The 27,235-nt window shown below is 40.2% G+C and overlaps 1 protein-coding gene and 1 non-coding gene across 3 annotated transcripts in view; both read left to right on the plus strand.

Moving 5' to 3' along the window:
* The window catches only part of LMLN (leishmanolysin like peptidase), an 84,370-nt gene that overhangs the window by 17,977 nt on the left and 39,158 nt on the right, over positions 1 to 27,235 (plus strand). For both annotated transcript variants that reach the window (XM_030823066.1, XM_030823065.1), the window contains exons 6-11: positions 8,461 to 8,639; positions 12,132 to 12,237; positions 13,916 to 14,010; positions 18,030 to 18,147; positions 23,968 to 24,075; positions 27,139 to 27,215. In XM_030823066.1, the coding sequence (XP_030678926.1) occupies positions 8,461 to 8,639; positions 12,132 to 12,237; positions 13,916 to 14,010; positions 18,030 to 18,147; positions 23,968 to 24,075; positions 27,139 to 27,215 (683 nt within the window). The remainder of the gene's footprint in view (positions 1 to 8,460; positions 8,640 to 12,131; positions 12,238 to 13,915; positions 14,011 to 18,029; positions 18,148 to 23,967; positions 24,076 to 27,138; positions 27,216 to 27,235) is intronic.
* Positions 22,378 to 22,484, plus strand: LOC115837470. The gene has a single exon (XR_004032502.1). It is a non-coding gene; the product is annotated as a U6 spliceosomal RNA (small nuclear RNA).

Genomic DNA, 27,235 nt, shown 5'->3' on the forward strand with positions numbered 1-27,235 from the left:
AAAGTTAGCCAGGAGTGGTGTCGTGCACCTGTGGTCCCACCCACTTGGGAGGCTGTGGTGGGAGGATTGCCTGAGCTGGGGACTTGGAGATTGCAGTGAGCTATGATCTTCCCACTGTACTCCAACCTGGGTGACAGAGTGAGACCCTGTCTCAAAAATAAATAGATAAATAAGAATATCTCAGACTGCCTAAGCTAAGCCATTGCTTAATAAAAAGGTCAGGCACGGTGGCTCACGCCTGTAATCCCAGCACTTTGGGGAGCTGAGGTGGGCGGATCACCTGAGGTCAGGAGTTCAAGACCAGCCTGGGCAACATGGTGAAACCTCTCTACTAAAAATACAAAAGTTATCTGGGCATGGTGGTGGGTGCCTATAGATCCAGTTCCTCAGGAGGCTGAGGCAGGAGAAGCTTGAACCCAGGAGGCGGAAGTTGCAGTGAGCCCAGGTCACACCACTGCACTCCAGCCTGGGCAACAGAGCAAGACTCCGACTCTGGCTCAAAACAAAACAAAACTAAACTAAATAAATAAATAAGAATACAGCATATTGTCATTCACCATAGTCACTGTGCTTTACAATAGATCTCTTGAACTTATTCCTTCTAACTATAAACATGTATTCTTTGACCAACATCTCCTCAGCTCCCACTCCCTAAAGTAATTGATTTTAAAAATTATAAATGCATGTGTTAGAGAAGGAAGAATAAACGATGTGTATTTTCTATTAAATGAAATGAGAATTTGTTTTTTTCACTCTACAAGCATTGCTTACACCTTAAAAATAATAATTTACTGATTTTTCTGTTTCTAATTTGGAGATTATGATTACTTGGGAATTTTGATAGAAGTACCTTTCAAAAAAGCAACCATTACAGAGGCAAATAAGATTTGCTGGACAAGGTGCGGTGACTCACGCCTGTAATCCCTAATCCCTGTACTTTGGGAGGCCAAGATGGGAGGATTGCTTGAGGCCAGGAGTTCGAGACCAGCCTGGTCAATATAGTGAGACCCCGTCTATATATATTAAAAAAATTTTGAGTGGAGCCAAGATGGCCGAATAGGAACAGCTCCGGTCTACAGCTCCCAGTGTGAGCAACACAGAAGACGGGTGATTTCTGCATTTCCATCTGAGGTACCGGGTTCATCTCACTACGGAGTGCCAGAGAGTGGGCGCAGGACAGTGGGTGCAGCGCACCGTGCACGAGCCGAAGCAGGGCAAGGCATTGCCTCACTCGGGAAGTGTAAGGGGTCAGGGAGTTCCCCTTCCTAGTCAAAGAAAGGGGTGACAGATGGCACCTGGAAAATTGGGTCACTCCCACCCTAATACTGCGCTTTTCTGACGGGCTTAAAAAAAGGCACACCAGGAGATTATATCCCGCATCTGGCTTGGAGGGTCCTACGCCCATGGAGTCTCGCTGATTGCTAGCACAGCAGTCTGAGATTAAACTGCAAGGTGGCAGTGAGGCTGGGGGAGGGGTGCCCGCTATTGCCTAGGCTTGCTTAGGTAAACAAAGCAGCCGGGAAGCTCGAACTGGGTGGAGCCCACCACAGCTCAAGTAGGCCTGCTTGCCTCTGTAGGCTCCACCTCTGGGGGCAGGGCACAGACAAACGAAAAGACAGCAGTAACCTCTGCAGACTTAAATGTCCCTGCCTGACAGCTTTGAAGAGAGTAGTGGTTCTCCCAGCACGCAGCTGGAGATTTGAGAACAGGCAGACTGCCTGCTCAAGTGAGTCCCTGACCCCCGAGCAGCCTAACTGGGAGGCACCCCCCAGTAGGGGCAGAATGACACCTCACATGGCTGGGTACTCCTCTGAGACAAAACTTCCAGAGGAACGATCAGGCAGCAGCATTCACGTTTCACAAAAAATCCGCTGTTCTGCAGCCACTGCTGCTGACACCCAGGCAAACAGGGTCTGGAGTGGACCTCTAGCAAAGTCCAGCAGACCTGAAGCTGGGGGTCCTGTCTGGTAGAAGGAAAACTAACAAACAGAAAGGACATCCACACCAAAAACCCATCTGTACATCACCATCATCAAAGACCAAAAGTAGATAAAACCACAAAGATGGGGAAAAAACAGAGCAGAAAAACTGGAAACTCTAAAAAGCAGAGTGCCTCTCCTCCTCCAAAGGGACGCAGTTCCTCACCAGCAACGGAACAAAGCTGGACAGAGAATGACTTTGACGAGTTGAGAGAAGAAGGCTTCAGACGATCAAACTACTCTGAGCTACAGGAGGAAATTCAAGCCAAAGGCAAAGAAGTTAAAAACTTTGAAAAAGAATTAGACGAATGTATAACTAGAATAACCAATACAGAGAAGTGCTTAAAAGAGCTGATGGAGATGAAAGCCAAGGCTCGAGAACTACGTGAAGAATGCAGAAGCCTCAGGAGCCGATGCAATCAACTGGAAGAAAGGGTATCAGTGATGGAAGATAAAATGAATGAAATGAAGCGAGAAGGGAAGTCTAGAGAAAAAAGAATAAAAAGAAACGAACAAAGCCTCCGAGAAATATGGGATTATGTGAAAAGACCAAATCTATGTCTGATTGATGTACCTGAAAGTGACGGGGAGAATGGAACCAAGTTGGAAAACACTCTGCAGGGTATTATCCAGGAGAACTTCCCCAATTTAGCAAGGCAGGCCAACATTCAAATTCAGGAAATACAGAGAACACCGCAAAGATACTCCTCAAGAAGAGCAACTCCAAGACACATAATTGTCAGATTCACCAAAGTTGAAATGAAGGAAAAAATGTTAAGAGCAGCCAGAGAGAAAGGTCAGGTTACCCACAAAGGGAAGCCCATCAGACTAACAGCGGATCTCTCAGCAGAAACTCTACAAGCCAGAAGAGAGTGGGGGCCAATATTCAACATTCTCAAAAGAATTTTCAACCCAGAATTTCATATCTAGCCAAACTAAGCTTCATAAGTGAAGGAGAAATAAAATAATTTACAGACAAGCAAATGCTGAGAGATTTTGTCACCACCAGGCCTTCCCTAAAAGAGCTCCTGAAGGAAGCACTAAACATGGAAAGGAACAAACAGTACCAGCCACTGCAAAATCATGCCAAATTGTAAAGACCATCAAGGCTAGGAAGAAACTGCATCAACTAATGAGCAAAATAACCAGCTAACATCATAATGACAGGGTCAAATTCACACATAACAATATTAACTTTAAATGTAAATGGACTAAATGCTCCAATTAAAAGACACAGACTGGCAAATTGGATAAAGAGTCAAGACCCATCAGTGGGCTGTATTCAGGAAACCCATCTCATGTGCAGAGACACACATAGGCTCAAAATAAAAGGATGGAGGAAGATCTACCAAGCAAATGGAAAACAAAAAAAGGCAGGAGTTGCAATCCTAGTTGCTGATAAAACAGACTTTAATCCAACAAAGATCAAAAGAGACAAGGCCATTACATAATGGTAAAGGGATCAATTCAACTAGAAGGGCTAACTATCCTAAATATATATGCACCCAATACAGGAGCACCCAGATTCATAAAGCAAGTCCTTAGTGACCTACAAAGAGACTTAGACTCCCACACAATAATAATGGGAGACTTTAATGCCCCACTGTCAACATTAGACAGATCAATGAGACAGAAAGTTAACAAGGATACCCAGGAATTGAACTCAGCTCTGCACCAAGCAGACCTAATAGACACCTACAGAACTCTCCACCCCAAATCAACAGAATATACATTTTTTTCAGCACCACACCACACCTATTCCAAAATTGACCACATAGTTAGAAGTAAAGCTCTCCTCAGCAAATGTAAAAGAACAGAAATTATAACAGTCTCTCAGACCACAGTGCAATCAAACTAGAACTCAGGATTAAGAAACTCACTCAAAACCGCTCAACTACATGGAAACTGAACCATCTGCTCCTGAATGACTACTGGGTACACAACGAAATGAAGGCAGAAATAAAGATGTTCTTTGAAACAAACGAGAACAAAGACACAACATACCAGAAACTCTGGGACACATTCAAAGCAGTGTGTAGAGGGAAATTTATAGCACTAAATGCCCACAAGAGAAAGCAGGAAAGATCCAAAATTGACACCCTAACATCACAATTAAAAGAACTAGAAAAGCAAGAGCAAACACATTCAAAAGCTAGCAGAAGGCAAGAAATAACTAAAATCAGAGCAGAACTGAAGGAAATAGAGACACAAAAAACCCTTAAAAAATTAATGAATCCAGGAGCTGGTTTTTTGAAAAGATCAACAAAATTGATAGACTGCTAGCAAGACTAATAAAGAAAAAAGAGAGAAGAATCAAATAGATGCAATAAAAAATGATAAAGGGGATATCACCACCAATCCCACAGAAATACAAACTACCATCAGAGAATACTACAAACACCTCTATGCAAATAAACTAGGAAATCTAGAAGAAATGGATAAATTCCTCGACACATACACCCTCCCAAGACTAAACCAGGAAGAAGTTGAATCTCTGAATAGACCAATAACAGGCTGTGAAATTATGGCAATAATCAATAGCTTACCAACCAAAAAGAGTCCAGGACCAGATGGATTCACAGCCGAATTCTACCAGAGGTACAAGGAGGAACTGGTACCATTCCTTCTGAAACTATTCCAATCAATAGAAAAAGCGGGAATCCTCCCTAACTCATTTTATGAGGCCAGCATCATCCTGATACCAAAGCCTGGCAGAGACACAACCAAAGAGAATTTTAGACCAATATCCTCGATGAACATTGATGCAAAAATCCTCAATAAAATACTGGCAAACCAAATCCAGCAGCACATCAAAAAGCTTATCCACCATGATTAAGTGGGCCTCATCCCTGGGATGCAAGGCTGGTTCAACATACACAAATTAATAAATGTAATCCAGCATATAAACAGAACTAAAGACAAAAACCACATGATTATCTCAATAGATGCAGAAAAGGCCTTTGACAAAATTCAACAACCTTTCATGCTAAAAACTCTCAATAAATTAGGTATTGATGGGACATATCTCAAAATAATAAGAGCTATCTATGACAAACCCACAGCCAATATCATACTGAATGGGCAAAAACTGGAAGCATTCCCTTTGAAAACTGGCACAAGACAGGGATGCCCTCTCTCACCACTCCTATTCAACATAGTGTTGGAAGTTCTGGCCAGGGCAATTAGGCAGGAGAAGGAAATAAAGGGTATTCAATTAGGAAAAGAGGAAGTCAAATTGTCCCTGTTTGCAGATGACATGATTGTATATCTAGAAAACCCCATTGTCTCAGCCCAAAGTCTCCTTAAGCTGATAAGCAACTTCAGCAAAGTCTCAGGATACAAAATCAATGTACAAAAATCACAAGCATTCTTATACACCAATAACAGACAAACAGAGAGCCAAATCATGAGTGTACTCCCATTCACAATTGCTTCAAAGAGAATAAAATACCTAGGAATCCAACTTAGAAGGGACGTGAAGGACCTCTTCAAGGAGAACTACAAACCACTGCTCAATGAAATAAAAGAGGATACAAACAAATGCAAGAACATTCCATGCTCATGGGTTAGAAGAATCAATATCGTGAAAATGGCCATACTGCCCAAGGTAATTTATAGATTCAATGCCATCCCCATCAAGCTACCAATGACTTTCTACACAGAATTGGAAAAAACTACTTTAAAGTTCATATGGAACCAAAAAGGAGCCCGCATTGCCAAGTCAATCCGTACCCAAAAGAACAAAGCTAGAGGCATCACGCTACCTGACTTCAAACTATACTACAAAGCTACAGTAACCAAAACAGCATGGTACTGGTACCACAACAGAGACATAGATCAATGGAACAGAACAGAGCCCTCAGAAATAACGCCACATATCTACAACTATCTGATCTTTGACAAACCTGACAAAAACAAGAAATGGGGAAATGATTCCCTATTTAATAAATGGTTCTGGGAAAACTGGCTAGCCATATGTAGAAAGCTGAAATTGGATCCCTTCCTTACACCTTATACAAAAATTAATTCAAGATGGATTAAAGACTTACATGTTAGACCTAAAACCATAAAAACTGTAGAAGAAAACCTAGGCATTACCATTCAGGACATAGGCATGGGCAAGGACTTAATGTCTAAAACACCAAAAGCAATGGCAACAAAAGCCAAAATTGATGAATGGGATCTAATTAAACTAAAGAACTTCTGCACAGCAAAAGAAACTACCATCAGAGTGAACAGGCAACCTACAAAATGGGAGAAAATTTTCGCAACCTACTCATCTGACAAAGGGCTAATATCCAGAATCTACAATGAACTCAAACAAATTTACAAGAAAAAAACAACCTCATCAAAAAGTGGGCGAAGGACATGAACAGACACTTCTCAAAAGAAGACATTTATGCAGCCAAAAAACACATGCAAAAATGCTCATCATCACTGGCCATCAGAGAAATGCAAATCAAAACCACAGTGAGATACCATCTCACACCAGTTAGAATGGCCATCATTAAAAAGTCAGGAAACAACAGGTGCTGGAGAGGATGGGGAGAAATAGGAACACTTTTACACTGTTGGTGGGACTGTAAACTAGTTCAACCATTGTGGAAGTCAGTGTGGCGATTCCTCAGGGATCTAGAACTAGAAATACCATTTGACCCAGCCATCCCATTACTGGGTATATACCCAAAGGACTATAAATCATGCTGCTATAAAGACACATGCACATGTATGTTTATTGCGGCAGTATTCACAGTAGCAGACTTGGAACCAACCCAAATGTCCAACAATGATAGACTGGATTAAGAAAATGTGGCACATATACACCATGGAATACTATGCAGTCATAAAAAATGATGAGTTCATGTCCTTTGTAGGGACATGGATGAAACTGGAAATCATCATTCTCAGTAAACTATTGCAAGGTCAAAAAACCAAACACCGCGTGTTCTCACTCATAGGTGGGAATTGAACAATGAGAACTCATGGACACAGGAAGGGGAACATCACACTTCAGGGACTGTTTTGGGGTGGGGGGAGGGGGGAGGGGGGAGGGATAGCATTAGGAGATACACGTAATTCTAAATGACGAGTTAATGGGCGCAGCACACCAACATGGCACATGGATACATATGTAACAAACCTGCACATTTTGCACATCTACCCTAAAAGTTAGAGTACAATAATAATAATAAAAAAGGGAGCAAAATTAAAAAAAAAAAAAGGATATGGATGTTGAGATGAGTAAATTATCCTGGACTACCCAGGTGGGCTCAGATGAATCACGTGAGTCCTTAAATGTAGATAATCTTTCCAGTTGTGGCCAGAAAGAGATACTATGACAGAGAGAAGAACAATTCAAACTGTGAGAGATGCCCAACCTGCCATTACTGGCTTTGGAGATGGAGGAAAGGGCCCTGGGGCAAGGAGTGGTGGGTGGCATCTAAAAGCTGGGACAGGCCCTCAGCGACAGCCAGGAAGGAGACAGGGATCTCAGGGCTGCACCCAGATGGAAGTGAACCCTACCAAACCTGGTGAGCAAGGAAATTGTTCCTCCTCTAGAGCCACCCGAAAGGAACACAGCTATGTGAAACTGATTTTAGCCTGGTGAAACCAATGTCATACTGTGATATACAGAACTGTAAAATAAAAAACTTGGGTTGTTTAAAATAAAACAAAACAAAAAAATTTTAGGCTGGGCGTGGTGGCTAATGCCTGTAATCCTAGCACTTTGGGAGGCCGAGATGGGCCGATCACAAGTTCAGGAGTTCCAGACCAGCCTGGCCAATAGGGTGAAACCCCATCTCTACTAAAAATATAAAAATTAGCTGGGCATGGTAGCAGGCACCTGTAAACCCAGCTACTTGGGGGGCTGAGGCAGGAGCCGAGCCGAGATCATGCTACTGCATTCTAGCCTGGGTGACAGAGTGACTCCGCCTCAAAAAAATTTTTTTTTAATAATAAAAGATTTGCTTAGAAGATAAGAAACAAGGGGAGATGACTCATACCTTTATATTGTTTGAATTTTTAACAAGATGTGAATTACATTATAATAGGAAATATATTTCCATTAGATAAGATTTTTTTTACCACTTAGTTTAGAATTAATTGTAGATTCAAAGAAAGTTGAAAAAAAAAAGTTGCTTTTAGGGAAATCCCTTCATCCAGTTTCAGAGTTTTAAAACCTTTTGTATTTGTGTCTTTTCAGCATCCTGTTTGGTTGGCCTTCCTTTGTAAATAGCAATTATTTAATTGAGGTTATAGGTTTATGATCATTTTATGTAAAGTGGACATTTCAGTAAAATAAATTCAGAATTAGAGCTAGGTATTGAGTAGACAGGGAGGTATGGATTTTGATAAAAGTTCAGGGATAATAAAGATTAAATTGTACTGTGTTTATAGTGTAGATTTTACTATAAGATTAAATGCCACTACAGCTAACTTTGTCTCTGTTCTGGCTTTCTGACGTCCCCCGTGGGTGCAGCAATGCCGGGTCTACCGTGGGGGTAAGTGGCCTCATGGAGCAGTAGGTGTGCCAGACCAAGAAGGCATCTCAGATGCAGACTTTGTTCTTTACGTTGGTGCTCTGGCCACTGAGAGATGCAGCCATGAAAACATCATCTCTTATGCAGCCTACTGTCAGCAGGAAGCAAACATGGACAGGTAAACTTTCCTCCGGGACTTAGTTTCCAAGATCTAATATGGGAACTCTTGAAGCAAACTGTATTTTTAGTGTTAAGATTACAGGAATCTTGCATTTGCCAGATCGCCTCTGGTAGACAGGAATAGCATGCTGCCTGGATTTGGAGTAGGGTTAGGAGACCGTGATTAGACTGTTATTAATGTGATAACCCAAGTTTTTAGTCAAAGTGAAAGAGAGAAAAGTGAAGCACTTCTTTTGACTTTTCTCCCTGCCGTTCCTCTTCCATTTTGATCCTATCGTTTTTGCCAAAATTCCAAAGAAAAAGTCTGCTGTCAAGTGGGCCAAGTGCGGTGGCTCACGCCTGTAATCCTAGCTCTTTGGGAGGCTGAGGTGGGAGGATCACGTCAGCCCAGGGGTTTGAGACCCACTTGGGCAACATAGTGAGACCTCATCTTGACAAAAAATAAAATTGGCCAGGTGTGGTGGCATGCACCCGTGGTCCCAGCTACTCAGGAGGCTGAGATGGGAGGATTGCTTGAGCCTGAGAGGTTGAGGCTACAGTGAGCTGTGATCATGCCACTGCACTCCAACCTGGGCACCAGAGTGAAACCTTGTTCCCCACAAAAAAGAAAAAACAAAATGGCTGGGTGCGGTGGCTCACACCTGTAATCCCAGCTCTTTAGGAGGCTGAGGCAGGTGGATCACTTGAGCTCAGGAGTTTGAGACCAGCCTGGGCAACATGGTGAAACTCTGTCTCTACAAAAAATGCAAAAATTAGCCAGGAGTGGTGGCATGCGCCTGTAGTCCCAGCTGCTCAGGAGGCTGAGGTGGGAGGATTGCTTAAGCCTGGGAGGCAGAGCTTGCAGAGAGCTGTGATTGCACCACTGCACTCCAGCCTGGGCCACAGAGCCAGACCCCGTGTCCAAAAAACAACAACAATAATAATAATAAGTCCACTGTCAAGAGAATTTTCTTTCCAGGTGACTTCTGCTCTAAGGAAACAATTTGAACTTTAATTTTAGGACTTCTGTGCTAAAACTGTTAAGAAAGGTGTTAATAATGACTATTCATCTAATTGTCGTATAATTTGTTATATGTGATTCACTTAGCTAAATATCACTTAGAAATTCAGAGTTCTCTTTATTTACAAAAGATTTCAAAAAATTTTCCCGTGAAGCAGCTCAGCTTTGAAATGAAAAGTTACATATGCAGAAGATTGCTTGTCACACACCAGACAAATCAATTAAAGGCAGTAGAAATTGTCATATGTCTCAGAATAGATTGTAACATTCTCAAATCTAGGTGAGATTAGATTTGAGATTAGCTGACTTCAAAGGGAGTCAGCTAGTCTTTTTTTTTTTTTTTTTTTTTGAGACAGAGTCTCGCTCTGTCACCCAGGCTGGAGTGCGGTGGCGTGATCTTGGCCCACTGCAACCTCTGCCTCCCGGGTTCAAGCGATTCTCCTGCCTCAGCTTCCCAAGTAGCTGGGACTACAGGTGCGCGCCACTGCGCCCGACTAATTTTTGTATTTTTAATAGAGACGGGTTTCACTATGTTGGCCAGGCTGGTCCTGAACCCCTGACCTCAGGTAATCTGCCTGCCTCGGCCTCCCAGAGTGTTAGGATTATAGGTGTGAGCCACCGTGCCTGGCCTCAGCTCGTGTTTTGACCAACAGATGGATGTTTAACACCTCAGCAGTGGCCCTTTTAGACATATGAATTAGTTAACTAACTTCTCCTAGATTTGTTAGAAGAAAAAGCAGTTATCTTCATTTTTTTTTTTTTTTTTTTTTTTTTTTGAGACGGCATCTCACTCTGTTGCCCAGGCTGGAGTGCAATGGCATGATCTCGGCTCGCTGCAGCCTCAACCTCCCGAGTTCAAGTGATTTTCCTGCCTCAGCCTCCTGAATAGCTGCGACTACAGGTGCGCGCCACCACACCTGGCTAATTTTTGTATTTTTAGTAGAGACAAGGTTTCGCCATGTTGGTCAGGTTGGTCTTGAACTCCTGACCTCTGGTGATCCACCTGCCTTGGCCTCCCAAAGTGCTGGGATGACAGGCATGAGCCACCGCGCCCAGCCTTAATTTGTTCTTTTTCAAGGAAGTGAAACCTTCCTTCACAATTGCTATGTTGCATTAATCATTTCATGAATATTTGAGCGGCCAACAGACGAGGTAAACGAAATATAGATGTGTACCTGCCTCATGGAACTTATGGATTGCAGAGGGAGACAGGTATTAAATATTCCTGCAAATAAATATGTGATTTCAAAGTATGATAAGTACTTCGTAGAAAATATATAATAAAAAAAAGAAAATATAGAATGTTGTAACAGAGGAGAATAAAAGAGGAAACACTTGGTAGGTCAGCTGAGCAAGGAAGACCTCTTTGAAAAAGGGAAACGTTAGCTGCAGCCTGGACACTGATAGGCTGTAGGCAAATAAAGAGATGTGGGGAGAGCTTGTGAAGGCAGAAGCCATGTGCACCTGTTGCTTCAGGAGCCCCTCAGTGGACACTGTCGGAGGACAGGTGCTTTGACGGGCAGACAGGACTGTTTTCTTCCAAGGGCTGCAGGAAGCCCCTGAAGGGTTTTAAGCCTGGAAGTGAAATCCATTTTATATTTTAGAGGTCACTGTGGCAATTTTTAAATAAATGAATTGTATTCATACTTTTTCTAATTCTAAGTCTGTTGCTATTACCTATGAAGAAAATATAAAGTATTTAACAATTTAAATAAGATAAATGTACTTTGTAAATAGGCAGTTATCCTTTGATGAGGTTTGTGGTGTTTCTATGTAAAATGTTAAGATAGTGGTAGGAGAACTGAGCTTGGGGGTTCCTCAGCATGGTTCATTGGCCACAGCTTTTGAAAGACAGGGAGGCGCACGGTGGAACTGAATTACTCTGGACTCTCGAGTCCTAGTCTGCCTTTGGACTTGCAGGTTCTAGGCACAGAGAGAGATGTAGAATTGTGTAGATTCTAAAGGGTGTAGAATTTGGAAGAAGATGATGGGAAGGTAGAAATATTTACGTGAATGTAGGCAGTATTGGAGCAGGAGAAAGGGAATAGCAAACAGATAAGAAGGGTCAGCGACTTTCAGCAACCTGAACCATTCACTTATTGCCCTATTTGATAACTGCTTTCCTCTCTACCTGCCTGTCTCTGCCCGTAGATAGACTGAAATGCTGAAGTCAAATATGGATTTTGCAACTAAAATAGTGTTAGAATTTGAGCCTTTCAGTTCATTCTTTTTTGGGTATTATATTGATATATTTCAAAAATTCACATTAAAGTATAATCAACTATGTCCTTTTGTGGAAACAGGTGTTGATTTGCCATGCCATAGGAAAGCAGAAGATACACGTCTTAAAAGTAAGACAGTGATGGTAGAAAATTGCATTGGATATTTTGCAAAGATTTTTCTGTCCTTGAGCAGTATTTGATGGAGAAGTAAATGTTAATAAATATTGTTCTGGAATATAATTTAAAAATTCAATGTCTATTTTGACAGGCCAATAGCAGGATATGCTAACCTGTGTCCAAATATGATCTCTACCCAGCCTCAGGAGTTTGTTGGGATGCTGTCCACGGTGAAACATGAAGTTATTCATGCCCTGGTAAATTCTACCCTTACTGTTCTTTCCTTCATGCCTTGATTTTCTGCTTAGTATGTTCTCATTTTTATACATATATTCCATTTTAAGATGATGTGGATTCCTAGATTCACGTTCAATAAAAATACAAAAGTTAGCGGGGCATGGTGGTGTGCACCTGTGGTACCAGCTACTTGGGAGGCTGAGGTGGGAGGATGGCTTGAGCCCAGGGAGGTTGAGGTTGCAATGAGCCAAGATTGTGCCACTGCACTCCAGCCTGGTGATAGAGGCAGACCTTGTATGAAACAAACAAGCAGAAAGATTTATAAAGCTTTTTCCTCTTTTAAAATTCTAAGATTGAAGAATGAATGATACTGAAAGGCCTATGGAAGTATATAGATACAGCAGAGCCCTGGGCTGCTGCTGCTGCTGTTTGGTTTTTAAGGCCCCATCATGGCCCACTGCAGCCTCAGCCTCCTGGGCTCTAGTGATCCCACCTCAGCCTCCCAAGTAGCTGGGACTACAGACATGTGCCACTACACTTGGCTAATTTTGTGTGTGTGTGTGGTAGAGATAAGGTCTCGCTATGTTGCCCAGGCTGGTCTCAAACTCCTAGGCTCAAGTGATCCTCCTGTCTCAGCCTCCTAAACTGCTGAGATGAGATGGGTGAGCCACTGTGTCCAGCCCTCTGCTGCTGCAACCTCCTGGGCTCAGATGATCCTCCCACCTCAGCCTCCAGAGTAGCTGGGACCACAGACATGCATCACCATGCCCTGCTAATTTTTGTATTTTTAGTAGAGATGGGGTCTCACCATGTTGCCCAGGCAGGTCTTGAACTCCTGGGCTCAAGTGATCCCCCCGCCTCAGCCTCCCAAAGTGCTGGGATTACAGGTGTGAGCCACCGTGCCCGGCCCTTCTTCTGCCGCTTCTGATAACCATGTGAAAATCCTTATAGGGGGAAACTGCTTCCTCAAATTAAAGGAAAGGAAATTGTCAGCTAAATATTTTTTTTACGTGTATATTTGAACACATATGAATGTTTATCTTCCCAGTAATTTTTAATTAAATTTATTGTAAGCAAGTGTCAGTCTTGGCCATGTACCTCAGTGTCCGGCTTCCATCTTTTCAGTTCTGGTCCAGCTGTTGTTCAGAAGTGATACCTGATAGCTGATACCTTCTCAAAAAAGAAAGAAGGGCTGGGTGCAGTGGCTCTCACCTGTAATCCCAGCACTTTGGGAGGATTCTTCTATATGTATAAGAAGGCCAAAATAACTTTAAAATGCAGACAGACTTTCAGAACTATTTCATAATGTACACACACACACACACACACACACACACACAGCAGACAGGAATTAAAAACACAACAGCTGGTGTTCTTTATGGTTTTAAAATTCTAATGATGCTTGGAAATATAAGACAGTAATTAATGTTTATAGTATTTATACTGAATATAAATTTAAAACGTGATGTATTTTAGAAAATTTCTCGTTAGAAATATTTACCTCAAGTAATCAGAATTTAAAATTTATAAATACAGAACACTTAATTGTTGTTCAATTCCAACGTATGAGAAGTTCCTACAGAAGCACTGGTGTGGTGCTTCTATGTACCGGTTAGTATCAGTGCTCTCTTTTGATCACAGGCCTGTAGCCTGCCTTGATGTTTTTCACTTGAAGACATTTTGAACTTTTTCTTACAGGGTTTCTCTGCTGGGCTGTTTGCATTCTACCATGATAAAGATGGAAATCCTCTCACTTCAAGATTTGCAGATGGCCTCCCACCTTTTAATTATAGGTATTTTTGTTGTTGTTCTTCTCTTTTAGGAGGGTGCTAAGACTAGAATCTGAGAATCATAGCATATTAGATGCCATAAATAATAATGTCTTCATGGCAAACCTAAGGAAATTGTAGATATTAAAACAAAATAGGATATAAGAGGCCATTTTATGCAAAACACAACTTGTGAGATAGGCAATGTTTACATAATGATGTAAGTAAGGAGGAGAGAGATACCCACATGCAAGAACCATTCTTAAGCTGCTAATTTGCAGTGCTTCCTTGCATTGAGGATATTCCTCAAAAGCATCAAACCTTCCGGCCAGTCACCGTGGCTCATGCCTGTAATCCTAGCACTTTGGGAGGCCAAGGTAGGCTGATTGCTTGAGCCCTTGAGTTCAAAACCTGCTGGGCAGCGTGGCAAAACCCTGTCTCTACAAAAAAATACAAAAATTAGCCGGGCATGGTTGCGTGCACCTTTAGTCCCAGCTACTTGGGGTGCTGAAGCAAAAGGATCAATTGAGCTCAGGGGGTTGAGGCTGCAGTGAGCTGTGATCACGCATCTGCACTCCAGCCTGGGTGACACAGCCACTGTCTCAAGAAAGAAAAGAGAAGCCTTCCAGTAAAAACGAAGATAATAGAGTAATAAATTCAGTTGTTACAGATACGAAGAATTGGAGTTGGCTTTAATTGTATTTGGGGAAACTGTTAATCTTGAAGTATGAATGGTAAAGAGAGATTGGAGTGATTAATAAGGTAAAAACTTTATTTTCTGGCTGGCTTTGTTCACTACTTATGTGTAAACATTGCCTTGCCATGGTAAAACAGGAATTAAAAACAACCTCTTGAAGGCATGGGTAGATGAACAGATACGTGATAACAAGTACAACAAAATGTTAATTACAGAATCTAGGTGAGCTGATTGATTATAAGGGTGTTTATTAAACAATTCTTTTAATGTTTTGTATGTTTGAATTTTTTTTTTTTTTTGCTGTGATGGAGTCTTGCTGTATCATCCAGGCTGGAGTACAGTGGTGTGATCTCGGCTCACTGCAAACTCCGCCTCCTGAGTTCACACCATTCTCCTGCCTCAGCCTCCTGAGTAGCTGGGACTACAGGCACCCGCCACCACGCCTGGCTAATTTTTGTATTTTTAGTAGAGACAGGGTTTCATCATGTTGGCCAGGCTGGTCGCGAACTCCTGACCTCAGGTGATCTGCCCACCTTGGCCGTCCAAAGTATTGGGATTACAGGCATGAACCACCACGCCTGGCCTATGTTTGAAATTTTTATAAAACAGTGTTGGAAAAGAAAACCCTCTTTATGTTTTCTGTTCTTTTGCTGAGAATGAGAGATTTATAGGGAAAATGGTAGAAGTAGTCTAGGGAATAAGCCAGAAAAAAAAATGACTTAGGTTACAGGGAAAAATAAAAATTGATATCCATCGTAATTTTCTATAACTTTTCCTTGTCCAGTCTTTTAGGTTAATTTTCCCTTTCTAATCACGTTGTAGCAGTTCTTTATAAATTAGAGATATTACTCCTTTTTCATGCTTATTATAAATATTTATCCTAGTTGTTTATCTTTTTACTTCATTTATCATGCTTTTGCCATGTATAGAAAAGTTTTTAAGTTTTTTATCATTAAATTCATCTATCTTTTTTTTTTTTTTTTTTTTTTGAGGCAGGGTCTCACTCTATTGCCCAGGTGGGTCTCAAACTCCTGGGCTCAGGCAAGCTTCCTGCCTCCGTCTCTCAAGCAACTGGGACTACGGTCACGTGCCACTCTACTCAGATGTTTTTTTCTTTGTTGCTTAAGGCCTCAAAAGATTATAAAAATATTCTCCTAAATTTATTCTAGTAAATTATTATTCGATTTCTTTACATTTATAGCTTCAATGCGTTTGAAATTTTTTTTGATTTATGTATTTTGGGATTCTTTTGTAAGATGCATATATGTTTATAATTGTTATATCTTTATGCTGGATTTACCCCCCCCCCCCTTTTTTTTTTTGAGTCAGGGTCTCCCTCTATTGCCCAGGTTGCATTGCGGTGGCACAGTCACGATCACGGCTTACTGCAGTGTTGATCTTCCCAGGCTCAGATGATCTTCCCACCTCAGCCTCCTGAGTAGCTGGGACTACAGGAGTGTGCCACCATGCTCATCTAGTTTTTTATTTTCATTTTAAATTTATTTTATTATTTTTTGAGACGGAGTCTCACTCTGTTACCCAGGCTGGAGTGCAGTGGCATGATCTTGGCTCACTGCAACCTCCATTTCCCAGGTTCAAGTGATTCTTCTGCCTCAGCCTCCCGAGTAGCTGGGATTACAGGCATGTGCCACCACACCTGGCTAATTTTTGTATTTTTAGTAGAGACGGAATTTCACCATGTTTGCCAGGTTTGGTCTCGTACTCCTGACCTCTAGTGATTTGCCCATCTCGGCCTCCCAAAGTGCTGGGATTACAGGTGTGAGCCACTGCACCTGGCCTATGTAGTATATCTTTTTATCCTTTTACTTTCCACCTATTTGTGTTCTTTAGTCTAACCTATGTCTCTCGTAGATATATAGTTAGAGCATGTTTTTAAATTCATTTTTCCAATTAACCCTGTTCTGCCTGCTACAGTGGCTGTCAGATTACTGGTTTTCACCATGATTGTGGGCTGTCGGTTTTCAAGGCTGCCCAAAAGCTGGAGAAAGGGCATGGAAACGCACCACACCGCTCCTGTTTCTACGGAGATTCATCCATTTTTCATGAATAAATGCTTTCTGCATTGCTATAAATCTTTGATTAATTTCCAAAGTTTAAGAAGTTTATTTCACCAAGTTGGGTAGTTTTCTCATTGCTTTCATAGAGGAGAGAATTTTGAGAGATTTTTACTCTGTCATTTTTGCTTCTGTCTTTCTGGAATTTATTTTTGTATGTGGTGAAAAAAGGATTTAACCTTTTTTTTCTAAATGGATAATCAGCTTCACAGCACAGTTATTAGATAAATTCTACTTTCCCACTAAATTAATATGGCATTTTGTTGGTTATGTTTCCTTATATACTTGGATATCTGTGAACTTGGTTTCATTTTATCCTGTACACTTGTCAAAAGGAAGTAATTCATCGTCATCTTAGCCAAGTGCTAGCTATGTGAACTTGAACAAGTTACTTCATCTCCCTGAACTTTTGTCTCTTTATCTGCAAAATAGTGATGATAATCTCATAGGGTTGTTGAAAAGATGAAATTTGAAAATACTTGTCAAGGCTAGGCCCAGTGGCACGTCTGTAATCCCAGAGCTTTGAAAGGCTGAGGTAGAAAGATGGCTTGAGGCCGGGAATTCGAGACCAGCTTTGGCAACATAGCAGATAAAAAATAAATGTAAAAAATTTTTTTGGACTGGATTTCATTCTGTCACCCAGGCTGGAGTGCGGCTGTGTGAACACAGCTCACTGCAGCCTTGAACTCCTGGGCTCAAATGATCCTCTTGCCTCAGCCTCACAAGTAGCTGGGACTACAGGCACACACTACCATGCCTGGCTTATTTTATTTTATTTTATTTATTTTGTTTTTGAGACAGGGTTTTGCTCCATCACCCAGTCTGGAGTGCAGTGGCACAAACATGGCTTACTGCAGCATCAACCTCCTGGGCTCAAGTGATTCTCCTGCCTCAGCCTCCTGTGTAGCTGGGACCACAGGCCTGTACTGCTGCGCCCAGCGAATTTTTAAATTTTTTGTAGAGACAAGGTCTTCGTGTATTGCCTAGGCTGGTATCAAACTCCTGGGCTCAAGCAATCTTCCCACCTCGGCCTGCTGAGGTGCTGGGATTACAGGTGTGAGCCCCTGCACCCAACCAAAAAATTAAATTTAAAAAAATGTAGAAAGGAAAATACTTATCAAGTACTTTGTCTGACTTGGTACATAGAAGGTTCTCAAATATTTTAATTTCATATTGATATTTATAAGGCCTTTTTACAGTAAATGTAAATATTTTTACATTTAAAATGGTGAACTTTCAACAATAATTGTGTTTTAATTCTATAATTACAGTCTGGGATTATATCAATGGAGTGATAAAGTAGTTCGAAAAGTGGAGAGATTATGGGATGTTCGAGATAATAAGATAGTTCGTCACACTGTGTATCTCCTGGTAACGCCTCGTGTTGTTGTAAGTATTATCAAACTTCACGTCTCATGAGCCATCTGTTCTTTTCCTTTACTGTGGTCCTTTCTTTACTCATCGTTATTGTTTAAGAACTTGTAATATTTTAGAGCCGATAGTAGGAAAAGTCACATAAAGGCAGTGCAATAAAGCTACGGGCCACGAGAAATCTGAGGAGATGGAAACTTGTCCATGGCCCTCACGGCTCCCATCCCACCCAGTGCTTTAGGCCAGTGCCTTCTCTGGTGTGACGCCTCTTACGACCACTGACACCATTTCTATAATGACTGATCATTTTCTTTGTTGTCTGTATTAGTCAAGGTTCTCCAGAGAAACAGAACCAATAGGATGTGTGTATATATCTATACATATGTGTACACAAAGAATACGAGAGAGGAGGGGAGGAAGAGATTTCTTTTTTTCTTTTATTTTCTTTCTTTATTTTTTTTTTGAGACAGGGTCTCACTCTGTCACCCAGGCTGGAGTGTAGTGGTTTCGGCTCACCGAAACCTCTGTCTCCTGTGCCACAGTGATCCTCCTACTTCTGCCTCCCAAGTGGCTGAGACAACAGCCACACACCACCACACCCAGCTAATTTTGTTTATTTTTTTGTAGTGATGCGGTCTCACTGTGTTGCCCAGACTGGTCTTGATCTCCTGGGCTCAAGCAGTCCTCCTGCCTCAGCCTCCCAAAGTGCTGGGATTACAGGCATGAGTAACCACACTTGGCCAAGAGATGACTTTTAAGGATTTGGCTCACATGACTGTGGAAGGTGGGTGAGTTCAAATCTGATGGGATAGGCCAGCAGGCTGGAGACTCAGGGGATTGTTGCCCTTGGAGTCCAAAGGCAGAATGACTTCTTGTTCAGAGGAGGTCAGTCTTTGTTCTCTTCCGGCCTTCTCCTGATTGGGTGAGGCCTACCCACATTATGGAAGGTGATCATTACTTCAGAGTCCACTCATTGCAATGTTACTCTCATTCAAGAGAACACCTTCACAGAAACATCCAGAATATCTGGGCCAAATATTTGGGTACCATGGCTATTCTCCTTTCCCCTTTTCCTTGACTTTGTACAGCTCTCTGACTTACAAAGTTTTGCACTGCTCTTGGGCTATTTCCCATCTCTGGAAATCTCTAAAGGACAGATAGAACCCAATGAGCAAGGTTTTGTTCTACTGAGCAACTTTTTTTTTTTTTTTTTTTTTTTGAGACAGTTTCCCTCTTGTCTCCCAGGCTGGAGTACAATGGCACGAGCTCGGCACCCTGCAACCTCTGCCCCCTGAGTTCAAGTGATTCTCCTGCCTCAGCCTTCTGAGTAGCTGGAATTACAGGCTCCCGCCACCATGCCTGGCTAATTTTTGTATTTTTAGTAGAGACGGGGTTTCACCATGTTGGTCAGGGTGAGACCCTGTCTCAAAAAAAAAAAAAAGAAAAATGGAAATTTCTTCCTCCCCTCATCTCATATTCTTTCTCTATGTGTACGTATGTATAGATGTATACACACATCCTATTGGTTCTGTTTCTCTGGAGAACCTTGACTAATACAGACACCAAATGATCCATCATTATAGAAATGGTACCACTGATCCTAAGAGGTATCACAACAGAGGGGCCACTGGTGACCTCAGGTGATCTGCACGCCTCGGCCTCCTGAAGTGCTGGGATTACAGGTGTGAGCCATTGTGTCTGACCAGAATAGATTTTTTGAACAGCTAAAAGTGACAAACTTTTAGTTAGACTAAGATGCAAATAACATAAGAAATGAAAGAGGAGACATTACAGCTGATACCACAGAAACACAAAGGATCATGAGAGACTATTATAATCAATTATATACCAACAAACTGGATAACCTAGAAGAAATGAACAAATTCCTAGACAAATACAACTTATGAAGACTGAATCATGAAGAAATAAAAAATCTGAACAGGCTAATAATGAGTAATGAGATTGAATCAGTAATAAAAGTCTGCCATCAAAGAGAAGCCCAGGACCAGGTTCACTGCTGAATTTCACCAATTGTTTAAAGAAGAACTAATAATCCAGTCCTTCTCAAACTTTTCCAAAAAATTGAAGAGTAGGGATTACTTCCAGACTCTTTACCAGGGCAGCAATACTATAATAACAAATTTGGACAAGGCCATAAGAAAAGAAAATTACAGGCTAATATTCTTGGTGAGCATAAGTACAAAAATTTTCCAGCAAGATACTAACAAGCTGAATTCTACAACACGTTAAATAGGTCATCCATCATGATCAAGTGAGATTTATCCCCAGGATGGCTGAACATAGCAAATCAGTAAATGTGATCCATCTCACTGACAGAATGAAGGACAAAAACCATATGATCATCTCAATAGATGCAAAAAAATCATTTAGCAAAATTCAATATCTTTTTATGATAAAAAACTAACCAAATTAGGTACAAAAGGAAGGTACCTCAGCACAATAAAGGCCATATAAGAGATACCCACAGCCAACCTTATACTCATTAGTGAAAAATTGAAGAGTAGGGATTACTTCCAGACTCTTTTTACCAGGGCAGCAATACTCTAATAACAAATAACATTTTTGGTCATTTATTTGTACTAATAACATTGTTTGTCATGTACAGTTTAGCTTGACTTCATGGGGACACAATTAGTGCCTCAGATAGTATGAATTTTTTAAAAGCCATAGAATATCTGAATTCTAGTATTGGAGAGTATTTGGAAATTATGTATTACAACCGCTATCTAAATGTCAGAACATGAATGAAAATATCTCACAAATTAGCCTAACATTTTTGAAGAGCTACAGCCCTTGGAAAGCCTTTCTTCCAAGGTCTGGAACACTCTTACCACTTGTACATAGTATTGGAAGTCATCACAAGAGCAGTCAGGCCGTAGAAATAAATAAAAGGCATCCAAATAGGACCGGAAGAAGTGAAATAGTTGCTGTTTGCTGATGATGTGATCTTACATATAGAAAACCCTAGAGACTCCATCAAAAAATTGTAAGGATTAATAAATACAGTAAAAGTTGTAGGATACAAAATCAACACACAAAAATTAGTAGTTTTCTATATCCTAACAGAAAACTACCTGAAAAAGAAATTAAGAAAACAATCTCATTTACAATAGCTACCAAAAAAAAAAAAATTCTTAGGAATAAATTTAACCAGGGAAGTAAAAGACCTGTACACTGAAAACTAGATGAAAGAAATTGACACAATAAATATAAAGGTATCCCATGTTCATGGAGTAGAAGAATTGGTATTGTTAAAATGTCCATATTACACAAAACAGTCTACAGATTCAGTGCTATCCCTATCAAAATTCCAATGTCATTTTTCACAGAAGTAGAAAAAAAAATCCTCAAATTCATATGGAACCACAAACACACCAGAAAAAAAAAAAAAAAAAAAAGAAAAGAAAAGCCAAAACAAGCATGAGCAAAAAGAACAAAGCTGTTCAGGCAGTGTGATGCCTCCAGCTCTGCAGTATTTCCAACTGTGCTGCAAAGGAATAGTAATTAAAATGTCATGGTCCTGACATAAAAACAGGCACACTGATGAATGGAACAGAATAAATTATGATTAATTTATTGACTTTATTATGATTAACCAATTATAGTTAATTGATTTTTAATAAAGGTGCTAAGAATACACAATGGGAAAAAGTCTCTTCAATAAATGGTGTTGGGAGAACTGGATATCCATATGCAGAAGGAGGAAATTTGACCTTTATCTCATACCATATATACAAAAACCAACTCCAAACGTATTAAATAAACTTAAGCCCAGGAACTGTAAAACTACTAGAAGAAAACGTAAGGGGACAACTACGTGACATTGGTTTGGGCAATGAGTTTTTGGATTGGACCCTCAAAGCACAGGCAACAAAAATATGGACAAATGGGATTACATCAGATGGAGAAGCCTCTGCACAGCAAAGGAAACAAAAGTGTGAAGAGACAACCTAGAAACAGAAAATATTTGCAAGCCATACATCAGAAAAGGTGTTAATATCCAAAATATGCAAGAAATGCAAACAGCTATGTACAAACAGCCCATTTAAAAAATGGGCCAAGGACCTTTGGAGAAATAAAAAAATTTCTCCAAAGAAGACATGCAAATTGTGAACAGGTACGTGAAAAAACGCTCAACATTACTAATCCTTAGGGAAATGAAAATTAAAAGCACAATGAGATGTCATTTTATGTCTGTCAGATGACTTTTATCAAAAAGACAAAAGAGTGCTCACTTTGGCAGCACAAAGACTAAAATTGGAATGATACAGAGAAGATTAGCATGGTCCCAGTGCAAGGATGACATGCAAATTCATGAAGCATTCCATATTTTAAAAAGAAAAGAAAAGAAACAAAAGATAAGAAGTGTTGGTGAGGATGTGGAGATAGTATAAATTAGTACAGCCATTATGGAAAACTGTTTGGAAGTTCTTCAAAAAACTAAAAATAGAATTACCATATGATCCAACAATCCTTGTTTACACAAAAGATTTGAAACCAGTTTGTCAAAGAGATGTTTGCACTCCTGTGTTCACTGCAGCACCGTTTACAATAGCCACATTACAGAATCAGCCTAAGCGTCCATCAGCAGATGAGTGGGTAAAGAAAGTGTGTTATATACAATTGACCCTTGAACAACATAGGTTGGAACTGCTCAGGTCCACTTATTTGTGGACTTTCTGTCACCTCTGCCACCCCTTAGACAGCAAGACCAATCCCTCCTCTTCCTCCTCTCAACATGAAGACAAGGATGAAGACCTTTATGAGGACCCACTTCCACTTGATGAATAGTGAATATATTTTCTCTTCCTGACAATATTTTTTATAACATTTTATTTTCTCTAGCTTTATTGTAAGAATACAGTACATAATACATAAAATATACAGTATATGTGTGAAATGACTGCAGTTATTGGTAAGGCTTCTAGTCCACAGTAGACTATTAATAGTTAAGTTATGGGGAAATCAACAGTTACACTCAGATATCGGACTGCACAGGAAGTTGGCACCACTAACACAATGGAATACTAGTCAGCCTTAAAAAGGTGGGAAATTTTGTCATTTGTAAGAACATGGGTGAAAATGGAGAACATGATGCTAAAAAAGGAACAGAAAGACAAATACCTAATGTTTTCGCATTTCACATGTGACATCTAAAACTACTGAACCCCGAAGCAGAGGGTAGTAGTTATAGAGGCTGGGGTGGGGGGAAATGGTAAGGTGATGGCCAAAGGGTACAAAATCACAGGCTGGAGTAACACTTTTTTTTTCTTTTTTTTTGAGATCTATTGCACAGCGTGGTGAATATGGTCAATAACAGTGTATTGCACAGATTTAAATTACTGAGAGTAAATTTAAAATGTTCTCACAAAAAATGAGTATTTGAAATGATGGCTATATTAGCTCGATGTAATTATTTCACATTGTATTCATAAATCATAACATCACTGTACACCATAAATATATACGGTTATAACTTGTCAATTTAAAATAAAATAAAAAAATTCTAAATTGTTATTGACATGAGTTACAACTGTCAATCATCCTAGTCTATAACATTTTTTAGCTATACGGTACAAAAGTGAAAATCTTCAGAGAAGAAAAGATACTAAGAGAAGTAGTAATTTCCTAGCAAAGAAGAGTGTGACTGCATTAAAATATGTAATTATATTAAAAACCATATTTTAAAAAGAAATTCTCGTTTCTCAATGAAGTAATTCTTTAATGTTAACTTATTATATTCATGTGATGAAAAGTTTGCCATTATCTTACGGTACTTTTGTACCATATTTGTTTGTGATTTTTTTTCTGGTTTAGGAGGAAGCACGAAAACATTTTGATTGTCCAGTTCTGGAGGGAATGGAACTTGAAAATCAAGGTGGTATGGGCACTGAGCTGAACCATTGGGAAAAAAGGTTATTAGAGGTCAGTTTGTTTTTAAATTTTCCTAGACTTTATTTAATGAAAATAATTCGTAATTATGGTAAAAGTTATTCAAGCAGGTTATAAACTGAAAAATGTTTAGGTCCCTTTACCCCTTCAGCTCTCCAGATGCACTTTCCAGATACAATCACTCCTTATGTTTTTTGTGTATACTTTCATAAATGTTATATATGTATGTGTGTGCAAACACATGCAGAATTGTCAATTTTTTCATGGGTTCACATATTTATGCAACTTTTTTCACTTTTTCCAAGGCACTGTAGGTGCTTCTGCTATAATGCAATGTATGCTTCCCTGAAAAACCTTTTTCTTCAAAATTGGACAGTAAAGATAACAAGACTTGTGGGAAAAACAAGTAAACAGATCACTAACAGAAACAAATAAGTCATGTAGAACTATGAGCTCAGTTTAAAAAAGACATCAGATTTTCAATAAATGAAGTCCTGTATCTACTCTAGTATTTCTTTTATTAAAATTTTTATATTTCTTAGAGACAGGGCCTCACTGTGTCATCCAGGCTGGAGTGCTGCAGCTATTCACACGCATGATCATAGCACACTGCAGCCTCAAACTCTTTTGGGCTCAAGCAGTCCTCCTGCCTCAGCCTCCCAAGTACCGGGGACCACAGGCACATACCACTGCACCCAGCCTACTCTAGTCTGTGTGTTTGTTCTTTCTTTCTTTTTTTCTTTTCTTTTCTTTCTTTCTTTCTTTCCTTTCTTTTCTTTCTTTCTTTCTTTCTTTCTTCTTTCTTTCTTTCTTTCTTTCTTTCTTTGTTTCTTTCTTTCTTTTCTTTCTTTTTCCTTCCTTCCTTCCTTCCTTCCTTCCTTCCTTCCTTCCTTCCTTTCTTTTCTTTTTCCTTTTCATTTTCCTTTCCTTTTACTTTTTCCTTTTTCTTTTTCCTTTTCTTTTTCCTTTCTTTCTTTTCTTTTCTTTCTTTCTGTCTCACTCCACTTGGTCAGGCTAGAGTACAGTGGCATGATTTCAGTTCACTGCAGCCTGAACCTCCTGGGCTCAAATGCTTCTCCCACCTCAGCCTACTGAGTAGCTAGGAATACAGGCATGTGCCACCACACCCAGCTAATTTTCTTTTTGTACTTTCAGTAGAGATGGGTTTCACCATGTTGCCCAGGATGACCTCAAACTCATGGACTCAAGCAATTCACCCGCCTCAGCCTCCCGAAGTGTGGGGTTACGGGCGTGCACCACCACGCCTGGCTACTCTAGCATTTCTTTACCTTCAACATCAGCAGTAATAATAACCCATGGTAGCTGGATAGGGGATTGTAAATCTGAGTATTGAGGACAGGGGTAAAATGTACATAGACTTGTGAGAACCATACAGTAAACACTTGCACGCAGAGCCGCTGGCTACACCAAGCAGCACAGTATACACAGTACAGCATTTTTGTATTGCTGTGTTTGGCTGTCTTAGTATACTTGGTGTTTAGGCTTCATCACAAAATAGTCACATGCAGGGAAAAATCAATGAACCAACGTGATTCGTTGTTATACTGATACCATTCCCTTATTTACAAATTTCACATGAGCTCATTCACATGGCAGAAACACACGCTTTCACAGAGTAAACTGTATACTTGGATCTACTCATTTTTTCTATATGAATGTAGCATAACAGTTCTGTGTTAATGAACACAGTTCATGGTTTAAATTTTGTATTTTAGAAAATGTAATGAGCAACTTATTTATATCTGTGATACCCAGGATGGGGTTTCAGTTGGTGTTTTTAGATTCAACTAAGCAGTCAAACTCACAGGACCTAATCAAGCCATGTTGGGAAAAGATTCCCTTTGAGAAGGATATTAGAAGGAACACACAGCGTGCCAGCACAGCAGAGCCAGGCATTCCTCTTGGGCTCCACATAGCAGTGGAAGGGCTGTCATCTGTGTCTCTCTCCCCCCATGCAGCTCAAGTACCAGAGCACAAGACCACAGTAGACAGATGGGAGGACCAGCCTGGCTTAGAAAGATATGTCCCAAATAGAAACCAGTATCTTTTTATTTTTAGAGATCTGCTTAAATAGATAGTTGCAGCTTATATGCATCATTCCTAAAGTTAATAAAATTATGGAAAGAATGAAATTAATGCTTGTGATTACTGTTCTTGTCTAGGTGACCACAAAGTAGCAATGATGGAAACTTATGGAAGACACGCACATTTATTCCTCCCATGGGAAGTGTGGTTTCTTTTCCTTAAGAAATTTTCTCAAGTGACTCCCTTTAGAAAACTGTAGATTGGCCAGAAATGAAAATGTTTGTGCTTTTCAGCAGAAGCGCTGACAGTAGTAATTTCATTAACTTCTCTCAAATCAATTTGTATCCTTGAACTATTTTTTTTTTAAGCATGGTATTACAGTACTTGAGATGGCCATCTGGTGTTCAGTGGAAAAATTTAAAGAACACTCAGAACTGTCCAAAGATGAAATAAGCTCTGTAAGAGGCAGTGAAGTCCTCATTATCAGGTGACCTCCTGATAGGAATTGTATGATATGAATTAAAATATTGGGTAGATGGTAGAGCATGATGATATTTTAGACCTTTCAAGGAAGTCCTTTTACCCCATGATTCAGTCCCAGTTTTGCATGTTAGCACGTTTCTGTGATCACAGAGTTGAAGGTGATGAAAACATTTTCAGTGTAATTCAGACAGCTGTTCTCCCTGACCCCAAATTATCTGTGCATTTGCCTCAGTCACCCACTTTGCTTTACCTGGAGAGTATAATATTTCTGTAGTATTTCTGTTTCCATATAGATTTATCTTCATTCATCACAGAGTTCTAAATGCCAGCTGCCTGCCATTCCAAGGGAATTGAACACAATGGAAGCACTTAGGGTAGAAAATAGATTTCACTTCAAGGTTCAGTCTAGTCATCTTAAAGGTTTATGTATTTCACCACTTTTAAGTGAATGTCTTGTCAGCCTCTCACAGTTGAAACATTTTAAATATATATATATCAGAGGAATTACAGAAAGTATTAGGAGTTGCAGAGAATCTAGTCTAATTAAACTCTGTTGGTGATTTTCAGAATGAAGCGATGACTGGTTCTCACACTCAGAATCGAGTACTCTCTCGAATCACTCTGGCATTAATGGAGGACACCGGGTAAGACAGCTGTGACAAGA

The sequence above is a fragment of the Nomascus leucogenys genome, chromosome 11, assembly GCF_006542625.1.
Source record: "Nomascus leucogenys isolate Asia chromosome 11, Asia_NLE_v1, whole genome shotgun sequence".
NCBI lineage: Eukaryota > Metazoa > Chordata > Mammalia > Primates > Hylobatidae > Nomascus > Nomascus leucogenys.